The following is a 25,960-nucleotide window of genomic DNA, read 5'->3' on the forward strand; positions in this document are numbered from 1 at the left end:
ATATAATATACAGTAGACTTTCAACTGTCTGGCTCATGACTATCAGACCTACTTATTAAAGTCATAATAATACTTCTCCATGATAAAATGAGAATTAATTTATTGTGCATGCTATATTTTTCCAAAGCTTAAGGAATCAAATGCTGGCTACAACGCTGTGTGGCATTTCAAAATGTTTTGTGTGTCTTTTGTGTTTCCAGCACATCTGGAGTCACAGTTATGAGGTACATACTGTTTTGTTAATACTGAATAAATTACCGGAACCACTCTCCAACAAACAATACATAGAAGCCCTCTACCAGTGCTCACAAACAACATTGAACATGCATAGAGAGCAGCTGTATTGGCAGCCCTGTGTTTTTTGTTTCCTCAGTTGCGTATGGGTTACCCAAAGTGTGTGTGTGTTGTTAATCTGCTGTTTTGTGTGGTTCTTTGTGTTTTAATCAAAGAGACCAAAATTAACTATGAATGGAAAAATAAAAACTTGTAGTGACTGTGAATTGAAAACTGTTTTTGTTGTTACGGTCTTCAGTCCAGAGACTGGTGTGATGCAGCTCTCCGTGCTATTCTATCGTGTGCAAGCTTCTTCATTTCCAAGTAACTTCTGCACCCTACATCCTTCTGAATCTGCTTAGTGTATTCATCTCTTGGTCTCACACTATGATTTCTACCCTCCACACTGCCCTCCCAATACTAAATTGGTGATCCCTTGATGCCTCAGAACATGTCCTACCAACCAATCCATTCTTCTACACAAGTTTTTTCGCAAATTCCTCTCCTCCCCCAATTCTATTCAGTACCTCCTCATTCGCTACATGATCTACCCATCTAATCTTCAACATTCTTTTGTAGCACCGCATTTCGAAAGCTTGTAGTCTCTTCTTGTCTAAACTATTTATCTTCCACATTTCACATCCATACCTGGCTACACTCCATACAGATACTTTTAGAAAAGACTTCCTGACACTTAAATCTATACTCGATGCTAACAAATTTCTCTTCTTCAGAAACACTTTTCTCGGCATTGCCAGTCTACATTTTATATCCTCCCTACTTTGACCATCATCAGTTATTTTGCTCCCCAAACACCAAAACTCATCTACTATTTTAAGTGTCTCATTTCCTAATCTGATTCCCTCAGCATCACTTGATTTAATTAGACTACGTTCCGTTATCCTCATTTTCCTTTTGTTGATGTTCATCTTATAGCCTCCTTTCAAGACACTGTCCATTCTATTCAACTACTCGTCCAGGTCCTTTTCTGTCTCTCACAGAATTACAATGTCATCGGCAAACCTCAAAGTTTTTATTTATTTTCCATGGATCTTAATTCCTATTCCAAATTTTTCTTTTGTTTGTCTTACTGCTTGCTCAGAGTATAGATTGAATAACATTGGGGATAGGCTACAACCATGTCTCACTCCCTTCCTAATCACTGCTTCCCTTTCATGGGTTCTGTACAAATTATAAATAGCCTTAAGTCATAGGGTCAGTATTGCCTCGTGTTCCATTATTTCTATGGAATTGTTCCAACATTTTTATGGAATCCAAACTGATCTTCCCCAAGGTCGGCTTCTACCAGTTTTTCCATTTGCCTGTAAAGAATTTGTGTCAGTATTTTGTAGCCATGCCTTATTAAACTGACAGTTCAGTAATCACAAACTACCTGCTGAAATGTGACTGGATTCTATGGTAGCAGCCAAAACTGTTCCTTTGGAGGCAGGGATAGGAAAAAGTACTGTTGATGAATGGAAGAAAAATCGAGCAAAAACTGAAAAGCGATGTGCTTCCAAAGCTATCGGAAATATAATAAAAATTAGGAAGAAAGTGTTGAAAGGTAAATTAAAGAAGTTGAGAAAGCTTTATTTTTGTGGCATGAGCATTGAAGAGGGAAAAGTTTGCCCATTACTGGGCTGATATTGCAGAAAAAAACATTGCAATACCAGTGACAAATAGAAGGAGAAGATTCAGAATTTACTGCCAGTGGTGGATGGCCAGATCAGTGCAAGAAAAGATTTGGCATTCATCAGATTACCATTAGTGGAGAGGATTCATCCTCTGAGGCTTTGGCCATTGTTTAAAGACTGTCTTCAAAGGAGAGGAGAGAATTTCTTGTGAACAGTTGTAGAATTGTGATGTGGGTTGTTTAAATTACAAGATTCTCCTTACAAAAATACTTGTTGCAAAAAAGAAAATTGCAGTATCTGGATATAAGAAAAGTAAGGAGCAAGTTACCATATTGGCTTGCAGTAACGTAGCCCTACCTGAGAAATCCGGTATCACAGTCCCTACATTACACTCATCAAAAGAAATCATGGTTGAATTAAAAAGTCTTTAAAACCTGGTTCCAAAAGAAATTTGTGCGAGCTGTAGAGAAATATTTGAAAGACAAAAATTTACCGAGGGAAGCTCTGCAGCTGCTTCATAATGTGTCCTCACACCCTGCCACTGATGGCGTCATGGATGGAGATATCGGAGCATTATTTTCACCACCAAATGTGGCTGCTCTTTGTTACCCAGTGGACCAGGACATCCTTGAAATGCTAAATTAGTAGTATCGCCGCTGTCTCCTTAGTTCATTGGTACTAGTGAGTCATAATAAAGAAGACTTGTAACTATTCTGAAAAGGATCCTAGATGTCTTTAGGTGTGTGATCGAAGTGTGGGAAGAGATTCTGCACGTATCATTAAAAATTCTTGGAAAATCTGTTAGATCATAAAGTGGACATTTTGACTTTGAATCCACATGTGAAACAGGGGTCAAAGTGGGGAATGATGATATTGTTTTGTTGCTCAAAAACTGTACTGGGGTGGGATGCGAGGATGTCACTGCAGGTGACTTCACAGAATGAATGACAAGTGACGAAATTGATGATCTAACTGACAATGATATTGTGGAAATGGTGACACGGAGAGGTTGTGTGTGTGTGTGTGTGTGTGTGTGTGTGTGTGTGTGTGTGTGTGTGTGGCTGGGGGGGGGGGGGGGGGAGGGAGGGGGGAAGTAACACAGGAGTAGGTGGCAAATCTAGATGGCAGGAGAAATCTCATCCCACATTCAGAACAGTTCAAGATGATTGAGGCAGCACTGCAGTACATTAGTGAGCAGGAGGAAGCTATGCCAGCTGGTAATGTCTGTTTGCGTAATTGGAGGGATAGTGCAACATGGAAGAGGGCTAAGGAGGGAGCCATCTATTGAAGACTTATTTTTAAAACCTCAAACTTGTAAGATTCATGTTTTTGTTTGACCCTGCTTTTCATGTGTGTAATCGTACATTTATACGTTATGATGCAGATCATTTTATGTTTCCTGTAATGGTTTTTGAAGAGTGCAGTATGTATGTAACAAACACTTATAACTAGCAGTTATTATGTAAGAAATCTGAAATTGCAATAAAATTGGATGCTATGGCTAGTGTCAGAAGAGAGAATTTACAGAATTCTGGCCTATCTGGCTTGACCTTCCACCACATTGGGCTGGCTAGGAGACAGTCTGCTGTAACTGATAGAGATATATTCATTTTCAGCATAAGACTGAAAAACAATGACATACAATAAAAATAAGAATGTAAATGAAAATTAAGCCATCAGAAAATAAAATAAAAAAAAAAAGACTGAAATTGGCTGACAACTAAAATAAGTGTTGCTATGAAAATATGTTAGTTAATGAATTATTTCAGTTATAACATTTGAGCTTCTAGAAAAAATATTGGTGGGCTTTGCTGGAACACAGAGGAAAATGAGCATTTTAAAAATCCAGGCCAGAAAATAGCTCATTTCAAGCCCATTATAAGAAAATATAATGAATAATCAAACAAAATAAATTCATTTCCATATGTGTACTTGTATTACCTATCATTCCTGTCTTTTATGTTGTTACTGAATATGTAATAGCTCTTTATTTTAATTGTAGTGGGCGGGTGTGCAATTACTGCTATGGGGAGGAGGGATGGAGGAGCCATTGTTCTAGTGGTCAGGCTGGTGCTCAGTTCTCCCACCTGGATGTTGTGGGTTTGATGGTTTGGTGAGGGCTTTGGGAGACCGGAGGAGGAGTAAGGAGGCTGCAACAAGACAGATGGTGTGCGTGTAAACACAATATTGTTTCAATGAATCTAGTACAGCTGTAGATGAGCGTTCTTGTCTGGTGGCACAGCCTTGCATATATCTGTGGCACCTGTGTTCTGCGGTGTGGTAAGGTGAAGTGTCAGTCTCACCAAAGAAGCAGTGTTGTTAAGGTGGCAGTAGTTGCTACCGCAGTCTGACCCAGCAGTATGGTGGCCTGGCGCTGTAAACATTCCACTGCGATGCTGAATCGGATGATGATGAAACCAGGTGGTGTTGCATCCTGCTAGTGAGGTGTCCGAGTGAGTACAGGATGTGCTAACCGGTGCAGGTGGTGTTGGGTAATCGCTGAGAAAAGTTCCTGGGAGTCAGCAATAAGCCGCTGTTGCATACAGTGAAATGTATTAAGTCCATATTCAGCAGGCATTGAGTAAAGTTCCCTAAGTCATTTGCCTGTATTCAAATAGCTACAGGTGTATTTATGTTAGACTCCTTCAAATCTTTGTGTGTCACTGACACATTTTGTTGTAAAAATGGAATGTCTTGTCTGCATGCTGATCATCATTAGCACTCTGTGACAGTAAATGTGCTTTATCAGAAATTTAACTTTGATGGTGTCGCGTTGTAAAAATTGTTTAAGCACACATCAGTTCACCTACTGTACAAGAATGAAAATGACAAGTGAGGCAATTAAAGGGCAGCAATATTACAAGTGGCTCCATATAAATTAAATAAATCTAGAAAACTCAGTGGTGGCTTCATGCAGCTGTGTCAGTAGGCATAAGATGTTGCTCAGATATACCGTATTTACTCGAATCTAAGCCGCACTTTTTTTCCGGTTTTTGTAATCCAAAAAACCACCTGCGGCTTAGAATCGAGTGCAAAGCCAGCGGAAATTCTGAACAAAGTTGGTGGGTGCCGCCACAACTTACTTCTGCCGTCGAATATATGTAGCGCTACACAGGCATGCTTTGTAGACACAAAGATAAATACTGGCGCCAAAACCTCTGCGTCAGTAAATAAATTTAAAAAAAAAGGTGGAAGACGAGCTATTTCCAATGTACTACGAAAATCCGACTGGCAAGACTGTTTGGGATGTTTGTCAATATGGCCAACTCTACGTTATGAATTTTTTCCTATTTGTGAGAAGAGATGGTAGTTATAATAGGGACTTTTATAAATTGTGAATCACATGCAGTATTCTCATCACCATAAGAATAATACGCATATAAACATTTTGCCATGTATTGTTTCATGTTTGCTGCTATCTCATTTAAATCCGGTCTGCCTAATAAACTACGAAACTAGAGTGAGACAACAGCATGTTTATATTCGTATTATTCTTATGCTTAATAGTGATACAGTCAGAAATGAAGCACGGCAATTGACTAGATTTTTAAATCTAAGATGACTCTAATTTCTGTGTAGAATGTAATGTACTAAAGAGGCGCCTGCAAAGATTTTCAAACGGAGAAAAATTTTCGCTAAACTCTCGTTCAGAACATCTTCTATCATACGCAGTCTATTATTTGGTTCTTGTTGATCATTATCAAAGAAAGCAGCAGTGTAAGTAACAACAAATAGCAGTTTCTTGCCATTGTTTCGCTAATGAGACAATTCTTCTTTTTCTTAAAAAAAAAAAAAAAAGGGGGCGGTGGTAGCGCGCACAAAAGCAAGCCATGCCACGAGCGGCGACAGGCCGTAAACACGCACTATCAGAAAGTGACAAACAATGCATGACACAGTACAGTAACGCATTTTCAGCTTAGAGTGACGTAAACACCTTTAACAAAGAAAACTGCGCGTATCAGATCAAAGAAAAATAGGCTATCAATTCAAACCAGACGAAGCACGTGGAAAAGGAAGGATACCCGTATAAATACTGACGCATAGCAATGGCTACCTGGTAAAGCTTAACTGCTAACTTACGACTCGAACCAAACTACTGTAGCTGTATCGTCATTCATTCGACCTAAATTGTGTCTCATATTACAATGGACCAACTTTGTTTCGATTTGGAGATGGCCTATAATTTTTCTCTCCCCTTGAATTTTGAGTCTCAAATTTCAGGTGCGGCTTAGATTCGGGAAAATATTTTTTCCTTGATTTCGAGTCTCATTTTTCAGGTGCGGCTTAGATTCGAGTGCGGCTTAGATTCGAGTAAATACGGTAAATGTATTCTGGACACACTTCAGTTTACAAGGATTGAGAGAGGCTGCAAAAGATAGAATGACTGTTAACAGTTTTCATAAAGATCAGAATTACGAGCTTAATAATGCACGGAAGGTCCATAAAGAGAAACTACATATATGTATGCACCATATGTTATATCATGAGGAGGAAAAAAGAAACTGCAGATGACACATCTTTGTTGGTACCATTGTCACCTCTGGTCACAGAGAACACCCACTAATACATTATTTATATGTGTGGATTTGTATTGCTGTTTGACACACTGTCGCTTTCCTGGCTGAGACAGTGGGAGGATATAGTCAAAACCTTGGACTTTTATACTAATTTTAAATAAAAAAATTGTGAAGAACCTTGTATATGACAAAACTGTTGCAAAAGACTTTGCAGTTATATTGCTTCATGATGACAACTTCTGATCCCCAGACCAATTTATAACGAAAATTAGTCACACCTACAGTATAATGTGAGGGGCCACTATATTTACATGTACAATTCACAACAATCTTGTTCCTCTCTCCCAAGTACTCCTCTACTGTCAGGCAGTAACTGTAATGCTTTGTGTACTCTTACAATAACTGTATGCTATTAACTTTGCATTGACAAGTAGACACTCTCAGATCTCTTGAAATGACTCTACGGACTGTTTCTTGTGGGAGTATTCGTGGTGCATTGTGGGATATGAAGGTATTATTCCATCTACCCAATAGGTCACTATTGAGTGTTTTACACCACAATTATGTTGATTCCTCAAGCTAAAAGCCTGAATTTGTACTCGCAGACACTTCCTGTCTGCACTTGACTTCGTAGCCACTAATTGCAGTCTCTCAGGTAAAACTATTGCCTTATCATCTGTTGACAAAGGTCAGCTAAACATTGATAGCTGTGTGATATCTGTGTTGATATCTCTGGCAGGATATTAGCTAGTCAGAAGAAATCTGCAAGCATAACCTGTCCTCTTGTAAAGAAAAAAAAAAGTGTAAAGTAATATGTGAAAATATTAAGAAGTTTTGAAAAATGCACAACATACAACTGTATTATATTCATTTATTATTACTACCACTTTCTGTCATAAACCGTCATCTTGGTACGAAAGAATGAGCAATACTACTCATATATCACATAAATTTTGACATGAAAACACATTTGCTGGTATATTCATTACAATTGTGCATATCTAGCAAAGCGGAAATTCATAAATATTAAGTTCAGGCCTATTCAATAGCAACAGAGTAACTGGATGTTTTATGCCTGAAACTGGTAGTAATAATAAATGAATACAATGCAGCTCTGTATCATGCATTTTTCAAAGAATATTATTTACGCTGATAGCTGCCTGAAGAAAATTTTGAATATTTAAAAGACTACTAAATATTTCAATGCACAGGACATTTATTGTTTATCAAGCCCTTGAAAATGCGAAGGAAGATACATACACATACACTGAAGCACCAAAGAAACTGGTATAGGCATGCGTATTCAAATACAGAGTTGTGTAAACAGGCAGAATACGGCACTGTGGTCGACAATGCCTACATAAGGCAACAAGTGTCTGGCGCAGTTACTGCTACTACAATGGCAGGTTATCAAGATTTAAGTGAGTTTGAACATGGTGTTATAGTTAGTGCATGAGCTATGGGACACAGCATCTTTGAGGTAGCAATGAAGTGGGGATTTTCCAGTACGACCATTTCACGAGTATACTGTGAATATCAGGATTTCAATAAAACATCAAATCTCCAACATCACTGCGGCCGGAAAAAGATCCTGCTAGAACGGGATCAACGACGACTGAAGAGAATCGTTCAATGTAACAGAAGTGCAACCCTTCTGCAAATTGCTGCAAATTTCAGTGCTGGGCCATCAGCAAGTGTCAGGTTGCAAACTGTTCAGTGAAACATTATCGATATGAGGTTTTGGAGCTGAAGGCCCACACGTGTATCCTTGATGACTGCACGACACAAAGCTTTATGCTTCGCCTGGGTCCGTCAACACTGACATTGGACTGTTGATGACTGGAAACATGTTGTTTGGTCGGACGAGTCTCGTTTCAAATTGTATTGAGCAGATTGATGTGTATGGGTATGGAGATAACCTCATGAATCCATGGACCTGCATGTCAGCAGGGGATTGTTCAAGCTGGTGAAGGCTCTGTAATGTTATGGAGTGTGCACGGTTGGAGCGATATGGGACTCCTGATATGTCTAGATATGAATTTGGCCGGTGACACGTACGTAAGCACCCTGTCTGATTACCTGCATCCATTCATGTCTATTGTGCATTCCAACGGCCTTGGGCAATTCCAGCAGGACAATGCAATACCCCACACGTCCAGAATAGCTACAGAGGGGACCCAGGAACACTCTTGTGAGTATAAACTCTTCTGCTGGTCACCAAACGTCCCAGACATGAACATGAGCATATCTGGGATGCCTTGCAACGTGCTGTTCAGAAGAGGTCTCCACCCCCTCTTACTCTTACGGATTTATGGACAGCGCTTCAGGATTCATGGTGTCAATTCCTCCCAGCACTACTTCAGACATTAGTCAAGTCCATGCCACATCGTGTTACAGTACTTCCGTGTGCTTGGAGGGGGGGGGGGGGGGGGCCCTACACAATATTAGGCAGGTGTACCAGTTTCTGTGGCTCTTCAGTTTATATTTCAAGCTGTGTCTCATAGCGACTGCTAGGAACTAACAAGAAGTAATTGCAGTGTATGAATTTGTTTCAAAGATTACATGAAAGTATACCATATTAGAAGTTCTTTATGTTTTAAATGTAATAAAGGTCTATTGTACTGGAGGGGTGTTGGCAAGGAGGGGTTTTGTCACTACTCCTGTGGAACCTAGTGGTGAAAGAACTTGTCAAAAAGTTAAATACTAGAGTTAACTTTCGCCAAGTACACACAGATGGTTTAGCCATAATAGTACTTGACAAATTTTGTAGTACAGTTAGAGCAATGGCACAATGTACATTGAACATTTTGCAAAACTGGTGCAGGACACATGATCTAAGGGTCAGTCCCAAGTAAACTGTTGTCACACTGTTCATGAGGAAGCTTATCAAGAACACATACTGGAATCTCGAGTTTTTGAGAAAACTCTACCGTGGAGGACAGTGAAGTATCTAGGGGTAATCCTGGATGCAAAACTATCTTGGACCCCACACATACAGAATGTATTTTCCAAGACAAAAGGTGCTCTTATGTGCACTAGAAGGTCCTGTGGCAAAAATTGTGGTCTGATACCCAGGAGCATGTACTAGATATACACCACCGTAATAAGACCGATGATAAGTTATGAGGTTACACTTTGGTGGAATAAAGTGCAACAAAGGTGGCTGCCAAAGAGCTTGGCAAGGGGCAGAGTTTGGCATGCTTAGCCATAATGGGCTGGGATGGAGACCATGCTGGACATGTTCCCATTATGCCTTTTGGTTATAGTGGAGGCGGCGGCAGGGCCGTACTGGTTTTAAAAAACTTGAAATAACTGAAAACCATTAGGAAATCCAGAATCCTCCACCAGTATAGTGAATTTGGTAAATACATGAATTATTGGGGAAATACCGGCTGACTGTACAACTTCTGGTTTCTGCAATAAATTTTCAAAGGTAATAATTAGAAGTAGGGAGCAGTGGAAGAGTGAACTTTGATACCATTTCGGAGACTTGACTGGTTTACTGATGCATGGGAACCAGAAGAAGGTGCAGGGGGGGTGAGGTGTATTGAGTACAGTCTACATTAGAGAGGGCAATGCCTCTAGCGAAGTTGGCTGTGGCATTTCAGGCAGAAATACCCGATATCAGAGTATGTGAAGAGGAGAATCTGTGCAGGTGCTATAAGGATTGTGGCATCTACATTCATTCAGACAGGCGAGCAGCTCTGAAACCTCTTGTCAGTCCTTGCAGTGAGATCAGAGATCATTTCAGAATGCCATGAAGCTGTTGTAAGGCTGAGGGAGAGCAGCATGATAAACTTGTTGTGGTTCCCTGGTTACTCGGGAACCAGTGGCAGTTAACAATCTGATAGACTGGCCATGGCAGGTAAAGCAACTCAATTTGTTGGACCAGTACCTGTTGTAATCATTAAGGTAATGATACGAACAAAAATACATAGCTGGATTAGGACGTAGCACAGAGAATATTGGACTAAATCCAAAAACAGAAAAATTGCAAGCTAGAACTATTCAAAGGCCTTCTACTCTTTAAAGGTATTGGTTGCCTTTATAAAAATTACACGGAGAGAAACCACGTGATAAACTCAGTTTTGGTATTGGCAACAGTTTGCTAAGACCACTGTATTTTGTCTCTCTGCGTAAATCAATCAGTCGAGATCTGTTCTTCACAATTTCTGGAAATTTCGCCACAGTCCGTGCATGAGAGCAATCTGAATAAAAAGCTGCATTCCTGTACCAACTGATCATGTAAACTGCTACCAGCACAGAAAATACCAAGTTGAAGGGTTAGCAAACCTTGTAACCACATGTGAAAAGGTAATGCATTTAATATTTTCATTGTTTTCTTGATTCTGCTTTTATCATGTATGACAGCTTCAGCAGTGTCCACACAATTAATCTGCAATTCACACTCAACCTGTTTGGCAGAGGGTTCAGACACACTTCCAGACTATTTCTCAACCATTCCACTCATGAGAAACACGTGGGAAAAATGAACATCCAAATATTTTCATGCATGCTCTGGTTTCTCTTATTTTATTACAATGGTCATTCCTCCCTCTATAGGTGGGACTCGACAAAATTGTTTGGTATTTGGAAGAGAAAGTTGGTGATTGAAAATTTGTGGAAAGGTCTCATGGCAATGAAAAACACCTTTGTTTTTATGATTGCTGCCCTGACACTCTTATCGTTTGGCTAGGACTTGCTGTAAGAGATTTTGAGAGAGTTTACCAGCAGCTTGATGTATTAAAATGTGACAAGGTGCACAGATTAAACATTTGTAATGTGCTAAGAAAATTGCCAATTTCTCTGTCTACAAATATCAGTTTTATTCTGATGTCATACATGATAAATTAAGATTTTTTTAAAGTCAGGGTATAATTTTGAATTGATTTGTATTTTAATGGCTCTCCTTCAGTAAGTTGTCCTGATGGGGGCTTTGTCAGAGTTGCATGTTTATAAATATCCTCAGCCTGGCAGTGAAATACTATGTTATATAGTTAAAAGTGCACTAATTTTTCATGTTATTTCCTTTATGATTGATGAACTTGTGTCTAACAGTTCTCCATGATGTAGATTCAGTCTATGAAATGTACTTGTGGAAGGTCTACAAAATACTTTTCTACTGCTGTCTTACTATCTTCATTAAATCAAAACATTTTCCAGACACTAATTTGTGTAGATGTGGGTATAGGTAGTGGCCAGCTGGTGAATAGTATGTATGTTCCAACCATTAGAACTTCTAATCTCTGTTTTCCCATTGCCAAGCAACTTGGTTTAGTATTTGTGCTTTGTGTTGTTGTTGTGGTGGTCTTCAGTCCTGAGACTGGTTTGATGCAGATCTCCATGCTACTCTATCCTGTGCAAGCTTCATCATCTCCCAGTACCTAGTGCAACCTACATCCTTCTGAATCTGCTTAGTGTATTCATCTCTTGGTCTCCCTCTACGATTTTTACCCTCCACGCTGCCCTCCAATACTAAATTGGTGATCCCTTGATGCCTCAGAACATGTCCTACCAACTGATCCCTTCTTCTGGTCAAGTTGTGCCACAAACTTCTCTTCTCCCCAATCCTATTCAATACCTCCTCATTAGTTATGTGATCTACCCATCTAATCTTCAGCATCCTTCTGTAGCACCACATTTCGAAAGCTTCTATTCTCTTCCTGTCCGAACTATTTATCGTCCATGTTTCACTTCCATACAAGGCCACACTCTATACAAATACTTTCAGAAATAACTTCCTGACACTTAAATCTATACTCGATGTTAACAAATTTCTCTTCTTCAGAAATGCTTTCCTTGCCATTGCCGGTCTACATTTTATATCCTCTCTACTTCGACCATCATCAGTTATTTTGCTTCCCAAATAGCAAAACTCCTTTACTACTTTAAGTGCCTCATTTCCGAATCTAATTCCCTCAGCATCACCCGACTTAATTCGACTGCATTCCATTATCCTTGGTTTGCTTTTGTTGATGTTCATCTTATATCCTCCTTTCAAGACGCTATCCATTCCATTCAACTGCTCTTCCAAGTCCTTCGCTATCTCTGACAGAATTACAATGTCATCGGCTTTATTTCTTCTCCATGGATTTTAATTCCTACTCCGAATTGTTCTTTTGTTTCCTTTACTGCTTGCACGATATACAGGATGAATAACATTGGGGATAGGCTACAAACCTGTCTCACTCCCTTCCCAACCACTGCTTCCCTTTCATGCCCCTTAACTCTTATAACTGCCGTCTGGTTTCTGTACAAATTATAAATAGCCTTTCGCTCCCTGTATTTACCCTTGCCACCTTTAGAGTTTGAAAGAGAGTATTCCAGTCAACATTGTCAAAAGCTTTCTCTAAGTCTACAAATGCTAGAAACATAGGTTTGCCTTTCCTTAATCTTTCTTCTAAGATAAGTCGTAAGGTCAGTATTGCCTTACATGTTCCAATATTTCTACGGAATCCAAACTGATCTTCCCTGAGGTCGGCTTCTACTAGTTTTTCCATTCGTCTGTAAAGAATTCGTGTTAGTATTTTGCAGCTGTGGCTTATTAAACTGATTGTTCGGTAATTTTCACGTCTGTCAACAACTGCTTTCTTTGGGATTGGAATTATTATATTCTTCTTGAAGTCTGAGGGTATTTCGCCTATTTCATACATCTTGCTCACCAGATGGTAGATTTTTGTCAGGACTGGCTCTCCCAAGGCCGTCAGTAGTTCCAATGGAATGTTGTCTACTCCTGGGGCCTTGTTTCGACTCAGGTCTTTCAGTGCTCTGTCAAACTCCTCACGCAGTATCGTATCTCCCATTTCATCTTCATCTACATCCTCTTCCATTTCCATAATATTGTCCTCAAGTACATCGCCCTTGTATAGACCTTCTATATACTCCTTCCACCTTTCTGCTTTCCCTTCTTTGCTTAGAACTGGGTTTCCATCTGAGCTCTTGATGTTCATACAAGTGGTTCTCTTATCTCCAAAGGTCTCTTTAATTTTCCTGTAGTCAGTATCTATCTTACCCCTAGTGAGATAAGCCTCTACATCCTTACATTTGTCTTCTAGCCATCCCTGCTTAGCCATTTTGCACTTCCTGTCGATCTCATTTTTGAGACGTTTGCATTCCTTTTTGCTGCTTCATTTACTGCATTTTTATATTTTCTCCTTTCATCAATTAAATTCAATATTTCTTCTGTTACCCAAGGATTTCTTCTAGCCCTCGTCTTTTTACCTACTTGATCCTCTGCTGCCTTCACTACGTCATCCCTCAAAGCTCCCCATTCTTCTTCTACTGTATTTCTTTCCCCCATTTCTGTCAATTGTTCCCTTATGGTCTCCCTGAAACTCTGTGATTTGTGCTTTGATACCAAAATAATAAAGTCTGTTAATGTGTTTGATGCAGCCCCACTTTGTTTTGATATTGTGCTCTGATACCAAAATAATAAAATCTGTTAACGTGATTGTAGCAGCTCAGCTGCAGTGATGCCAGCTTTATAGGTTAGCAGCAACTGACTTGATGTGTGGGCACATGATTAATAGAGCACTGTAGGTAACTATCTTAATTGCACGACGTGCTTGCGGTGCTGTTTACAGGACATCATCTATTTGATGGCAGTTTTCCTCTGATCCACTTTCGAGGTTGAAATTGTGTGATACGAAATCCCGCCTCTACATCCTGGTAGAGTGTTAAGGTGGTGTCTGTGCAGGTGGTTCTATCTAGTTTGCTGACAGTGGAGCGAACTGCAGGCTTTGCTGTGGTATATATCAGGTGCCAGGAGATGCCTGGGATTTGGGAAAGGCTCGACCTCTGTGGACACCCACAGCTGCCTAAACAACCTTGAAAGTTCCTGTAGCTTGTGGTGGGGGCCAAAGGTGTACCTGTCATACTACCAGGGACTGGTGCAGATGGTACATACATGTGGACAGGATCATAGTGGGTCCCAGTTTTGTACCAGTGGAATGGAATTATGGACTTGGCTGCAAAGGTCCTTGTGAAGTTTGAGCAGGGGCATGGTTTGTTTGTGATGTTGTGGCTGATGCTATATCTGATGGCAGACCATCTATCCTTCCCTGACCGCTGCCAAAAAGCTGGGGCGCACAGTTGGCTGTGGGCCATAATGGGAATTAGTATGCACATGTGCACACACCTTGTTGTAGTCGGCCATTTGCCCAACTGCGGCTCAAAGGAAGTTTGCAACTAAGCTCAAGCTGAAGACAACTGGTCCAAGTGTGCAAACAATCAAGAATTTGATTTGCAAGTTTGAGAGAACGGGTTGTGTTCATGATGACAATGTTGGAAATGTCAGTCATCCAAAATGGCTTGAAATGCCTGAAAACATCACGAAGACACATTTTATGTTTCAAACCAGCCCCAGGAAATCGATCAGATGAGCTGCACAACAGGTGGAAATCAAGCGGGAGACATTGCGACAAATTGTTGTTGAAGACCCACATTTCTTTCCGTACAAAATTAAAACCCATAAGCCATTAAGCCCCAGGGGGCCACGAAACAGCAGTTGTGTTTCACCAACAATATTGTCCACAGAATTGACGAACAGGACTTTGATGTGAATATGGTTTGGTTTAGCTATGAAGCCCACTTCCATTTGGATGGGTTCATCAATAAGCAAAATCGTCGCATTTGGGGGACTGAGAATCTGCATTTCACAATAGAGAAATCTCTTCAATCTCAACGGTTGACTGTGCAGTGTGCAATTTCCAGTCATAGAATAATCCGTGCGATATTCCTTGATGGCACAGTGACTACTGAATGGTACATGAAGGTTTTGGATGATTATTTCATCCCCATTATCCAAAGTGACCCTGATTTCAACAAGATGTGGTTCGTGCAAGATGGAACTCCACCCCACTGAAGCAGGAGAGTGTTTGATGTCCAGGAGGAGCACTTTGGGTACCACATTCTGACTCTTGGGGTACCCAGAGGCCACTGGCATGGTCCTCGATTCGCCACCATATTCTGCGGATCTGAAAACATGCGACTCCTTTTAATGGGGCTATATTACAGATAAGGTGTACAGAAATAACCCCAAAACCATTGCTGAGCTGAAAACAGCCATTCAGGAGGCCATCAACAGCATCAATGTTCCAACACTTAGGTTGGTCATGCCGAATTTTGCTGTTCATCTCCGCCTCATCATCGCCAATGATGGCAGGCATATCAAATATGTCATAACCTAAATCCAAATATCTGAAGTGACGTTTACATGTTGAATAAAGTGTGTGCACACAGCAGTTTGTAACTAATTTGCATTTTTTTCATATAGTTCAATAATTGTCACCCTGTAAGTATTCAGTGGTTGACTTGACAAAACTGCACTTATTGCACTGGCATCACAACCCGTTTCCTTCTAAATGGGTAAACAGCATTTGAAGACTTTGCACATGTGGCTCCTGTGCAATCCAGATTACAGTGACATTGTCCAATTAATTTGTACAGTTAGGACTATCTTGTATTAACTGTTCTAAGTAACACTGGAACATAGTGGGCGTACTAGTGACTCCAAGAGGCAAGCAATTATAACTGTATATGCCAAAAGGCATATTGAACACCAGGATCTGTTGCATCTGCTCATCTAATGGCAACAGTAAATATGCAACTGTGAGATCAATCTTAGAAAATTACTAGCTGCCAGGCAGTTTTGCTAGTAATTCTTCAGGTGCAGGATTCGATACAGGTGAGTCTTAGATTGTGTGCTAAGTATTATCTTAAAATTACCATAGATTCAGATACTACCATATGGTTTTTTTATCTACAGCCATACACATTGGCCACTATATTACTGATACTGGCGTAAAGACAGCTAATTTATGAGGTCTGTGTAGTTCTGCTTTAAATTGCATCTTGGAAAATGAACAGAAATGTCTGAGCTCAATAGAAGGGACATAGTGAAGAGTGTTTTAACAATACATGTGCATAAAAATTTGCAGCACAGCCAAGTGATGGTTTCAATAATTAATCATACTCTTTACACAACTTATTCTGGTCTTAAATAGAATGATTTGATCACCTACTGTAAAAACAAATGCTCTGAAAGCATCTAATCCAAAAAGTCAATTACTGCTATCAAGTTTACAACAAGAAACATTAGGTTACATTCTATTTTCAGATACCTTAACAGTCGTAAAGTTTTAATTATAACCACAAAAGTATTGGTACATAATTAATTATTTGTTTGTTTGCAGGTGTGTGTGTGTCTGCAGTCCTGATACATATTGAAATCCCCTTGCCACAGTACTTTAGCACACCACTAGCAGTGCCAAAATAAAATGACACAGCCCATTGATAAAGTGGAGTATTGTGTGTTTATTCATTTTCTGTATTTGAAATGGAAAGATAGTGCAACAGTCTATGCCAAATTGGCATGGGTGCACAGCAACTCTGCACTGTCATATGATGTGGTAGGTAGGTGGTGGTGATGCTTCCATTGTGGTGAGACAAGTCTCGGTGTAAGAGACCTGGGAATTGCAAAAGGAGTGTGAAAGCCCCAGTACTCGAAGAATGGCATTTCACAATGGCAGCAACAGTGGAATGAGTGAAAATCAATTGTGCATCATGCAATTTTGTCATATGATGACATAGCTGGAGACCGTGGCTGTTATTTGAAGACAAATGTTGATGGTGATGGGGACACCAACCAGCCACAAATTTACTTTCAGTTCCTTTATTCGAAGGGTACCATTACCAGTTTCAAATCATTGTGCTTCATCTTCAGATGGTTTACATGCTTTCCTTACAACATGTGGTGCATTTTTTACAGATTAATTGCCGATAAGAATGCAGTGGGAATGTATTCACATCTGTTGGACGAATGTTATTAAAGCAAACACTCCAAACCGACATTTCACGTAAGTCACATCCAATGAAAAATCTGTAATGCAACCATCTGTATGGTGTGCTTATAATTATGTATTATTTATATATTTTAGGGCAATTATTCTGTAAAAAACGCACCACATGTTGTAAGGAAAGCACGTAAACCGTCTGAAGATGAATCATAATGATTCGAAACCGGAAACTGTACCCGTTGTGTAAAGGAACTGAAAGTAAATTTGTGGTGGGTTGCTGTCCCAACACCATCAACAATTGTGGATCAGTTTTCTGCATAAAGCACGATGTGATGAAGGTCGCTGCCCGCTGGTTGCCAGGACCGTTCATACTCGTTCGAGAATCCTGCCGAACTGAGGCATCAGCGGAAATGTTGCACCTGTGTGAGGCTGATCCAGGTGACTTCTTTAGCTGCCTAATCACCATGGGCTATAGTGGTATCATCGAGACTAAGGAACAAAGTGAGCTACAGAAACTTGGGGATTCACAAATCCCGAGAAAGGCAAAGAAGTTAACCACCATTGGGCGAGTTGACGGTGGGTGTTTTTTGGATCTGCTGTGGTGTGGTGCTAATAGATTATGCTTGTAAGGGTTGAACTATCATGAGAGAGTGCTACCAAAATCTCCTGACAATGTTCGGAGAGGCTGCCAAGGTGAAGACCAGTGAGAAGCTGTTTGAGGGGATGGTTTTGCTCCACAGCCCATGCTGCATTGGACACAGTTACACATGCCACTATCAAACTTTCCTTCACCCCTGGTATTCTTCTGACATGGCACCCAGTGACTTCTTTCTCTGCCCTCAGATGAAGAAAATGTCATGTGGCAGGCATTTCCAGAATGGTGATGAGGTGATTTTTGAGATGGAACATCTAATGAACATCTAAAATCCAGACTTCTACAACCAGTGGTTCCACCACATCATCTGTGATTGAGAAAAATGTCAGAGTGAAGGGTGCACATGTAAAGGAGAAATAACACATCACCAAGTTTCACAGTCACAGCGCGATTTTCTCACATCAGTAATTAAAATTTTATGACTATCCTTTATAATTGCATCCTGAGTTGGCTCTGTAGTGCTGTTTTACACCAACCATAAGCTGCTACTTCCTAGTGTGGTCACTGATGTGGCATTGAGCTGTTTTTGTGGTACGCGTACAGATTTATCGGGGACACCGTGGCACCAGTGGCTATGTGAATCTGTGCTTGCCGATCCTTGGCAAGTAATATGGTAATCAGCTTGGATTTCCGTCAGGTGCAGGTACCAATGTGATAGTGTGCATAGGTGCCATATGCAGTGAAAAACTTGGTGTTGCAGGAGCTTACAACATTACAAGCCTTAGGGCATGTTGACAACATTGTGGTATAAATGCAACCTTGATGGGCTGTCACTCGTGCCAGAGCCCTTTTCGAGGTGTAGGAAGTACTTGGAGCTAATCTGTGTCTAAACCTACCACACATTGCCAGAATACTGTGTGATGGTGGGTACTGAGAAAAGAAAGGTGTATTTTGTTCACCTGTCAACAGTTGATCACAGTGTCAACTATATTGGATAGGGTAGCTACTATAACACCATTCTCATAAACTTGCTATACAGAAGAAGCAGTTTCAAATGATGTAATTAAGTGAAGTACTTCTCCAAGAGAAGGAGTGTGTGACTAAAGTGTGTTTCATCGAACTTCCCGACTGAGAGCTAAACAGTCAGTCATAACCATAGTAAATGATGTAGTATGTAAGCCATCAAACAATTCACGTGCAAAATTGCACAGATGAGGTCAACCTTGTAAGCTCAGGCCATATACAATTGACTAGACTTCTTTTTACATTGATCAACTTTTTTGCTTATAGATACTATGTAAGTTTTCTGGCTGTTGATGGTTTAGTCAGCAAATGACAGGTACAGGAAAGCTACTCAGTTCTACTTATGGGCTTTAAGTTCTGCAGTAGTTTGTTTAACTTAGTAAAGGAGGAAAGAAGTAAAGCACTGTAACACATTGAATCTAGGACACAACTTGCCTTGCATTGTAGCAGAAACAGTTGCTGATAATTTTCCGCAAACTCATCAGATGCCTTGAAACTAGGAAGTGAGGGCAACTGGGACAGTATGGCCACTGGAGTCTGCTGCTACTGCTGCTGCAGTAATGTAATCAGTTGATTCTGTTGCGTTTGATGCTGGTGAGGCAATGTTATCTTCTGTTTCCAAAGTTCCATCTATTGTAGACCTGTGAACAATTGAGATTCTTTATGCGTACAAGTAAATCCTTTATTGCCAAGTTTGGTGCGAGTGATATGATTCGTGAAGTTGAATGGCAAATGTCACCGAGAGCTGCAAATGCGCGAGTCCGAATAAGCATTCCAGAGAATTCCATGATAAGAAGTGGATTGTTATACTGCTAATCTTATGGCAGGTGATAATTAGCTTTATAGGTTAGCAGAGACTGCCTTATTGCCATGCAGTTGCATGGTTTATAGAGCACTGTGAATAACTGTCGCAGCCACATCACATGTTTGAGGTACTGTTTCCAGGCAGGCAGAGTATTACATCTGTTTGAGAGAAGGTTTCTCTCACATGCTATCGAGATCAATATGCTGAGGTACTAAACTTGGTAGGTAAGTAAATTGACATGAGAAAACTGACTTTTTCCTCTTACCTGTGTTTTATTTGCCAGTTACATTTTTCTTTTTGCAATCAATAGCAAAAATTCCCTTCAAATCCCAGAAAACACTGACCATAATACTGCTGTCAGATGAATCATCTTTGCCATAATTGGTGCAGCTTTCGGCTTTCAGCCACTTCTTTCATTGTTCTTTTGCTTCTGTCTTTAAGTGTCAGACCTACGTCTCATGCATAGTAACATTGAATTTGCTCTTGCTCAGCATTCAGCAAACATTGCTGCTGTCTTGCACAGAGCTTTCTCACGGTTACTCCTTCATGCACATTGTACTGTACTTTTTCCTCTGATGCACCTGTGGTGTCAACTGTTTCTTTCACACACCTTTAATCAGTGATTAGCCAAAATATTATTGTTCACTTTCCCAGTGTTTTCATCTGTACATACAGTTTTGGGGCTTCCATCACATGTATCATCTTAAAGAGAAGTATGGTATGCTGAACTTCCACCTCTCATTTCTTAACTATCATAAATGAATCAGGAAATTCCTTCCAAAGGAGATTTTTAATACCTTTTATACTGCCCTTGAGCATTAGGAAGTCAACGCAGTATTGAGTGCCGTAACTTGGATTGTACCAGCAGCGGTAAAGCCTACACAGAACTTCCATTTAACAGCATTTCAAATTAATATAAAAAGATCACTGTATGTTAATTGATGCTCAGTTTGCATCACTTTTTCTCTTAAGCTGTTAATTGTAAGTAGGTATTTCTTGGTCTCTGCTGGTAACGTATAAAACCTGTTGAAGAACTTAAACATCGCCATCACTACTGAGAATTCATGATCTCAGATTCAAAATGCTTGTTATGTGAGATAAAAAATGATGACAAGAGTATTATAAATTTACTTTTTGTTTCAGACAAAAAGTCTGCTGCAGTCTGCACATCTCCTCATGAGGGTCGCCGATTGGTCAGGATAATTCTGCCTATCCATGTTGATCAGCTCTTTACTTTGTTGTTTACTGGCTCGAAGTTTCTTCTGGATTTCCACACTCAGCGGAAAACCACAGGTGTGACATTGATTTGTGGATATGTATTGATATGAAGAATTACAATGAACTGTTATTCAGTCAGCAAATTCTTAATTTGTTTTACAGATATTGTATTAGCCCCTTGGCAAGCTGATTCTGAAACTGGAATGAAACACCGGACAATTTCTATGACTGTGTCTCTGTCACAGTCAATGGGTCCTAAAACTTCTCAGGTCACTGAAAATCAGGTAATAATACTTCCTAATCCATAGAATTAGGAAATACTGTCAGTGAAGGGCAAACTTAGAACCACTGTGATCCCTGAATGCATTTGAATGTTTGTTATCAACTGAGGCAATTTTAATAACAAATTTGATTGGAAAACAGAGAAAAATTGCTATATTCAAGTTACAGATATCAGTAACTATCTTACATGACTTGAAACAAACTTTTAAATTGGGTGAATATTTTATATACAGGGTGTCCATAATTAAAGTTCGAGTTTCAAAACACTGTAGAAAGAGAACCACTACTCAGAATTATGACAAATTTGAACAGCATGTTATTGGTGCCTGGGGAATTGTCATGGAGGGGAAAAAAGATTAATGAACCTTTGACCAATAAATGGCACTGTAAATGTCAGACTGTGCACACCAGCAGATTAAGTGGTACATGGCTGTTCCTCAGGTTGTATCTGAGATGCCCAGCATGACTGTCTCCATGAAGGATCAAGTGCTGCTGGTGAAGCTCTTTTACAAGAATGGTGACTGTGCGCCAGTAGCCATGCAAAAGTTTTGGACACTCAAGAATCTGAGAAAAAGTAATTGGTGTGATGTCTGCTAAGGATCTGGAGAAAATGGTTACAAAATTAGAAAGGACAGGTTCATTTGAAGGACAATGTGACAGAGGGAGGAAAGCAGTTGATCCAACTTCTGTCAAAGATGTGGCCACAGCATTGCAGGAGGGGTCAAGCAGAGGTGTGCAAACATGCATTGCATGTGGCATAGACAAATGTTGGATATGCCTGCGCACACAGTGTCAGGGTGTTTACGACCCGGGAGATCCGGGAAAAACCCGGGAATTTTTTCATCTGGGAGAAAACCGGGAAAAACCCGGGATTTTTTTAGAATTCCAGGAATTTTTCATTGTTTTAGTTTTGAGTTAAATTTTTGTAACATTGACTGGTAAGAACCAATACTCTAACTAAGATATTACTGTATTTTGCTAATGCAGAATAATACTGCAGCAATAAAACTTGAAAGAGAGAGAAGAAAAAGAAAAGAAAACTAAGATCCCAAGGAAATTCGCCATATACAGCAACAAAACACAGTGTTCACACAAGCGTCTGCCAACAGCAAAACGTGTCAACGGCTTTAGGAAGACTATGCAATGCTTCATAACAGCAAATGCCTCCGATGAGCGTGACGTCACAACTGGTTACAGTAGATTTATTTGAGCAGTTGCGACCGAGCTATTGCGCATGCGCAGTTGAGTCGCGTATGAGTAGTACCTTCTCCCGCTTTTTTGCTGGAACGCTACACTGGGCGAGGGCCAATTGTACACTCCCCGGGTAGCAGCCGCTAAAGTTTTGTTGTAGGAGCAGCGCGGAAAACGCATTGTACGAACACCTAATAACGCCTAACTCGAGAAAAAACGCGGGATACCGTAACTAAAACGGTGATTGTGGCAGGGTTAGTCAAGTTAATCAGAGAATAAGTTTTAACCATGGCAAGAATAGTTACAGAATTGGTGATGACAAGATTGTTTGTTAGGACGAGGAAGGAGAAGAAATGGGGACATCACACAAATTATGGAAGAATATGACTACTCTAAATTTATATAAAAATTTCGTACTAATGCTTCAGAAGCTAGAGCGTATGAATGAAATGTGAAACTATTTCTTAACATGAAACTTTTTGCTTGTAGTAGGCCTAATAGACATTTAATATTGGTACTTCGTGATTATATTGTTGTGTTATAAAAATGACCATTTGTGCCAAAACAGTGTCGTTTATTCGGTGTGTGTTACAACTGCTGCAGTATTAGGCAGGCTTATTTCGTGACAAAATACACGTAATCAGATCAAGAAAGCACACCAGTCTTGGATTCTATTTGTATTAACAGCATTTTCAGTATTAGACAACATTTGATTTTTTTCATGAAGCAAAACGTTTGACGAACTTTGATGAGCTAATAGATTCTTACCGAAATGGAAAACATGCCATGTAAATCTGTACTAAGGTTGGTGAGAAAAACAATGCAAGGACTTAAGGACTGAAGAAATGTGTACTGTCTTGCTTGTCTATTGTCTTTAAGGGTTTTATGTATCCTATATTTAATTTTATGTCACGCAAAACATAAAGTTATTAGCTAACAGCCAATAAAGAGTGCAAATTTTCTGAAGAGTTACTGTTCTCCCGGTTACAAATAATCCCATCCAGTATTTATTGTGAGGTTTTTTTTAAACAGGGACAGGTTGTCAAACCGGCTGATTGGGAGCAGGAGAGGCACCACAGGAAATTTTAATTTTCACTGTCCTGAATATAGTTTGATGGCACCCATTACAAAATGTTACATGTTTGAGTTCCACAGAACAAAATACAGTGACGTGCAATAGAATGCTGTGCGGACAGGCGTGGAACTGCACTTTGGCACATTTAAGACCAAACAATATGTCTTACATTTCCTCAAACACATATATTTTATGTATCAGACTCTTCAGAAAGATGTGCGCTGCAAAATGGTCATTTTTTGAAAAGTAGATTTTTAAAATTTTTGGTGTCCTACCTCAAACACTCGAGGGAGGGGGGCGCCACTATCTAGTATTGCCCCGGTTCAGAAATATTGTAGATCCGGTGCAGATCTACAGAGCAATCTTAAGTTGTAATGGGGAAGTGGGTAGTCTCACGTGACCCGTGTTTACGTTTAGTGATTTTGCTATTTCCGTTTCGTTTATTGCTTTTACGTCAAATGAAAACAAAACTGATTTCTGTGACCGGGAGCTATCAGGTGAATTACGTAATTATGGAAGGCTAAAATATGTTATTAGTTTCAGATTTTATTTTATTTCCCCATTCTGACAGTCAAGCATTAATCGTATTGCAGAACAATGAAGTTATTTTTGTCGATTTGCTAAAGAAATTTGGTTTTTATTAATCTTTTCCGCTAAACCAGCCAATTTATTTGAAACGGAGTGTTTAATTCCACACTGTTGGCTATTTTCAACTTTTTACGCTGCATTTCAGGTGCATGTTTTCATCTTCTAGAACGTATGGCATTATGCCATAATAAAGAACCAAACATGAGATAATACAGTACTGGTACTCCAAGAATATTTACATCCGAATCTGGACATACGAATGTGCACTTTAAGCCTAATTATGCATTTTAGTATGGTTCACGAAATAACCGTGCTCTTTGAGTATCCTCTGTCTAGTTTCTTTTATGACGTTACGTAAGACGCTTGTTATCAGGCGGCCTCTGGCAAGTGCTGAAACGAACCTATTTCTAACAGGTCGTGGGAAAATATTGCGAATGGTGGTTTGAAAAGCGTTACTTTCAAAGTATATTTCCTTTTACGGAATAAGATCTATGTGCGAGATGTACGATGGATTTCATAAATCCCAGAGCTTTTGACTCTTCGTTTAAAAATCAACTCTTTGAGTACGATGATTTAGAATAATTTCGAGCCCAGGAGATCTAACATTTATGCTGTTCTTAAACATTTTACTGGCACATTTGTGTGATGTATCTTAAAGTGTATCACGCACAAAAAGGGGCAATAATATATGTGAAAGCTTTTCTTTTCTTGTAGCAACACTGCATATGTTAATTTAAACCATTAACTTTCCCTATTAGTGTGTTCGCATTACCTAACAGTGATGTTGCTTTTGGCCGACTACATCACGTGTCCTATGTTCTGAATATCCTCGGTCATCGGCTGGCAAGATCACGTGACATGAGCTATGACTGGCTTACAAAAGAGCATCGCAATCACGATTTCAATGCTTCGGAAAGTAACATGCGGTGTTTGGTAGAATTCGAATTTATACTTTTGTAATATGAAAATGTGCAGTGTAAAAGTTGCTGCACGTCAGACATCTTCCCAAAACGTGTTTGGTTCCCTGAGTTTCGTTTTCTAAAGTGCCGGGAAATTCTACACCCATGTATAAAACCATAACCATTCAAAAGACTGATAAGTTTTACAGTTCCGAGGAAAGTACCACTTCATTCTGTGAAGGTAACAGTGTGGTGTAAGTTGATGGCATCATTTATCATAGGGTTGTAATTTTTTAGGGGAATGAGTGTTACCTGTATTACCTGTACAGTCACTGGTAAATACTATGAGAGTCTTTTGCACACCACCATCATTGCAAACCTTCAACAGTATGGATGTGTGGGTAGGATTATTTTTATGCAAAATGGCATATACACACTGTAGTGTTGGCAGAAGAGCCAACACTGTGTTTCTACAGGAGGCCAAAATGCACGCGTTTAATTACACGCTGACTGGCGTGAGGTCTGGAACAGGACAATATCTTGAGAATTGCAAATAAAGTACGTAGACGATGTAATACTTAACTTTAATCCACAATTGTAGAACATCTCTCTTGACGGTACATGTTATAACCACAATATATATAGCAAAGGATTATGGCGCCTTGCTAGGTCGTAGCAAATGATGTAGCTGAAGGCTATGCTAACTATCGTCTCGGCAAATAAGAGCGTATCGGTCAGTGTAGCTTCGCTAGCGAAGTCGGCTGTACAACTGGGGCGAGTGCCAGTACGTCTCTCTAGACCTGCCGTGTGGTGGCGCTCGGTCTGCTATCACTGACAGTGGCGACACGCGGGTCCGACGTATACTAATGGACCGCGGCCGATTTAAAGGCTACCACCTAGCAAGTGTGGTGTCTGGCGGTGACACCACACACACATCAAAAAACGTTTTGCCTCAGCCAGGTACCCAGAACTCCTAAGATAGATGTTGACTGTGGATATTGTATGACACGGTCCCTTTGACTGTTTAGAGATGTCACTAAACCTGGCCAAAGATTTAAACAACC

The 25,960-nt window shown here is 40.0% G+C and overlaps 1 protein-coding gene across 2 annotated transcripts in view; it reads left to right on the forward strand.

Moving 5' to 3' along the window:
- The window catches only part of LOC124556720 (protein Aster-B-like), a 236,821-nt gene that overhangs the window by 166,001 nt on the left and 44,860 nt on the right, over positions 1-25,960 (forward strand). For both annotated transcript variants that reach the window (XM_047130710.1, XM_047130711.1), the window contains 2 exons: positions 20,787-20,936; positions 21,024-21,145. In XM_047130710.1, the coding sequence (XP_046986666.1) occupies positions 20,787-20,936; positions 21,024-21,145 (272 nt within the window). The remainder of the gene's footprint in view (positions 1-20,786; positions 20,937-21,023; positions 21,146-25,960) is intronic.

The sequence above is a fragment of the Schistocerca americana genome, chromosome X (assembly GCF_021461395.2).
Source record: "Schistocerca americana isolate TAMUIC-IGC-003095 chromosome X, iqSchAmer2.1, whole genome shotgun sequence".
Taxonomy (NCBI): Eukaryota; Metazoa; Arthropoda; class Insecta; order Orthoptera; family Acrididae; genus Schistocerca; species Schistocerca americana.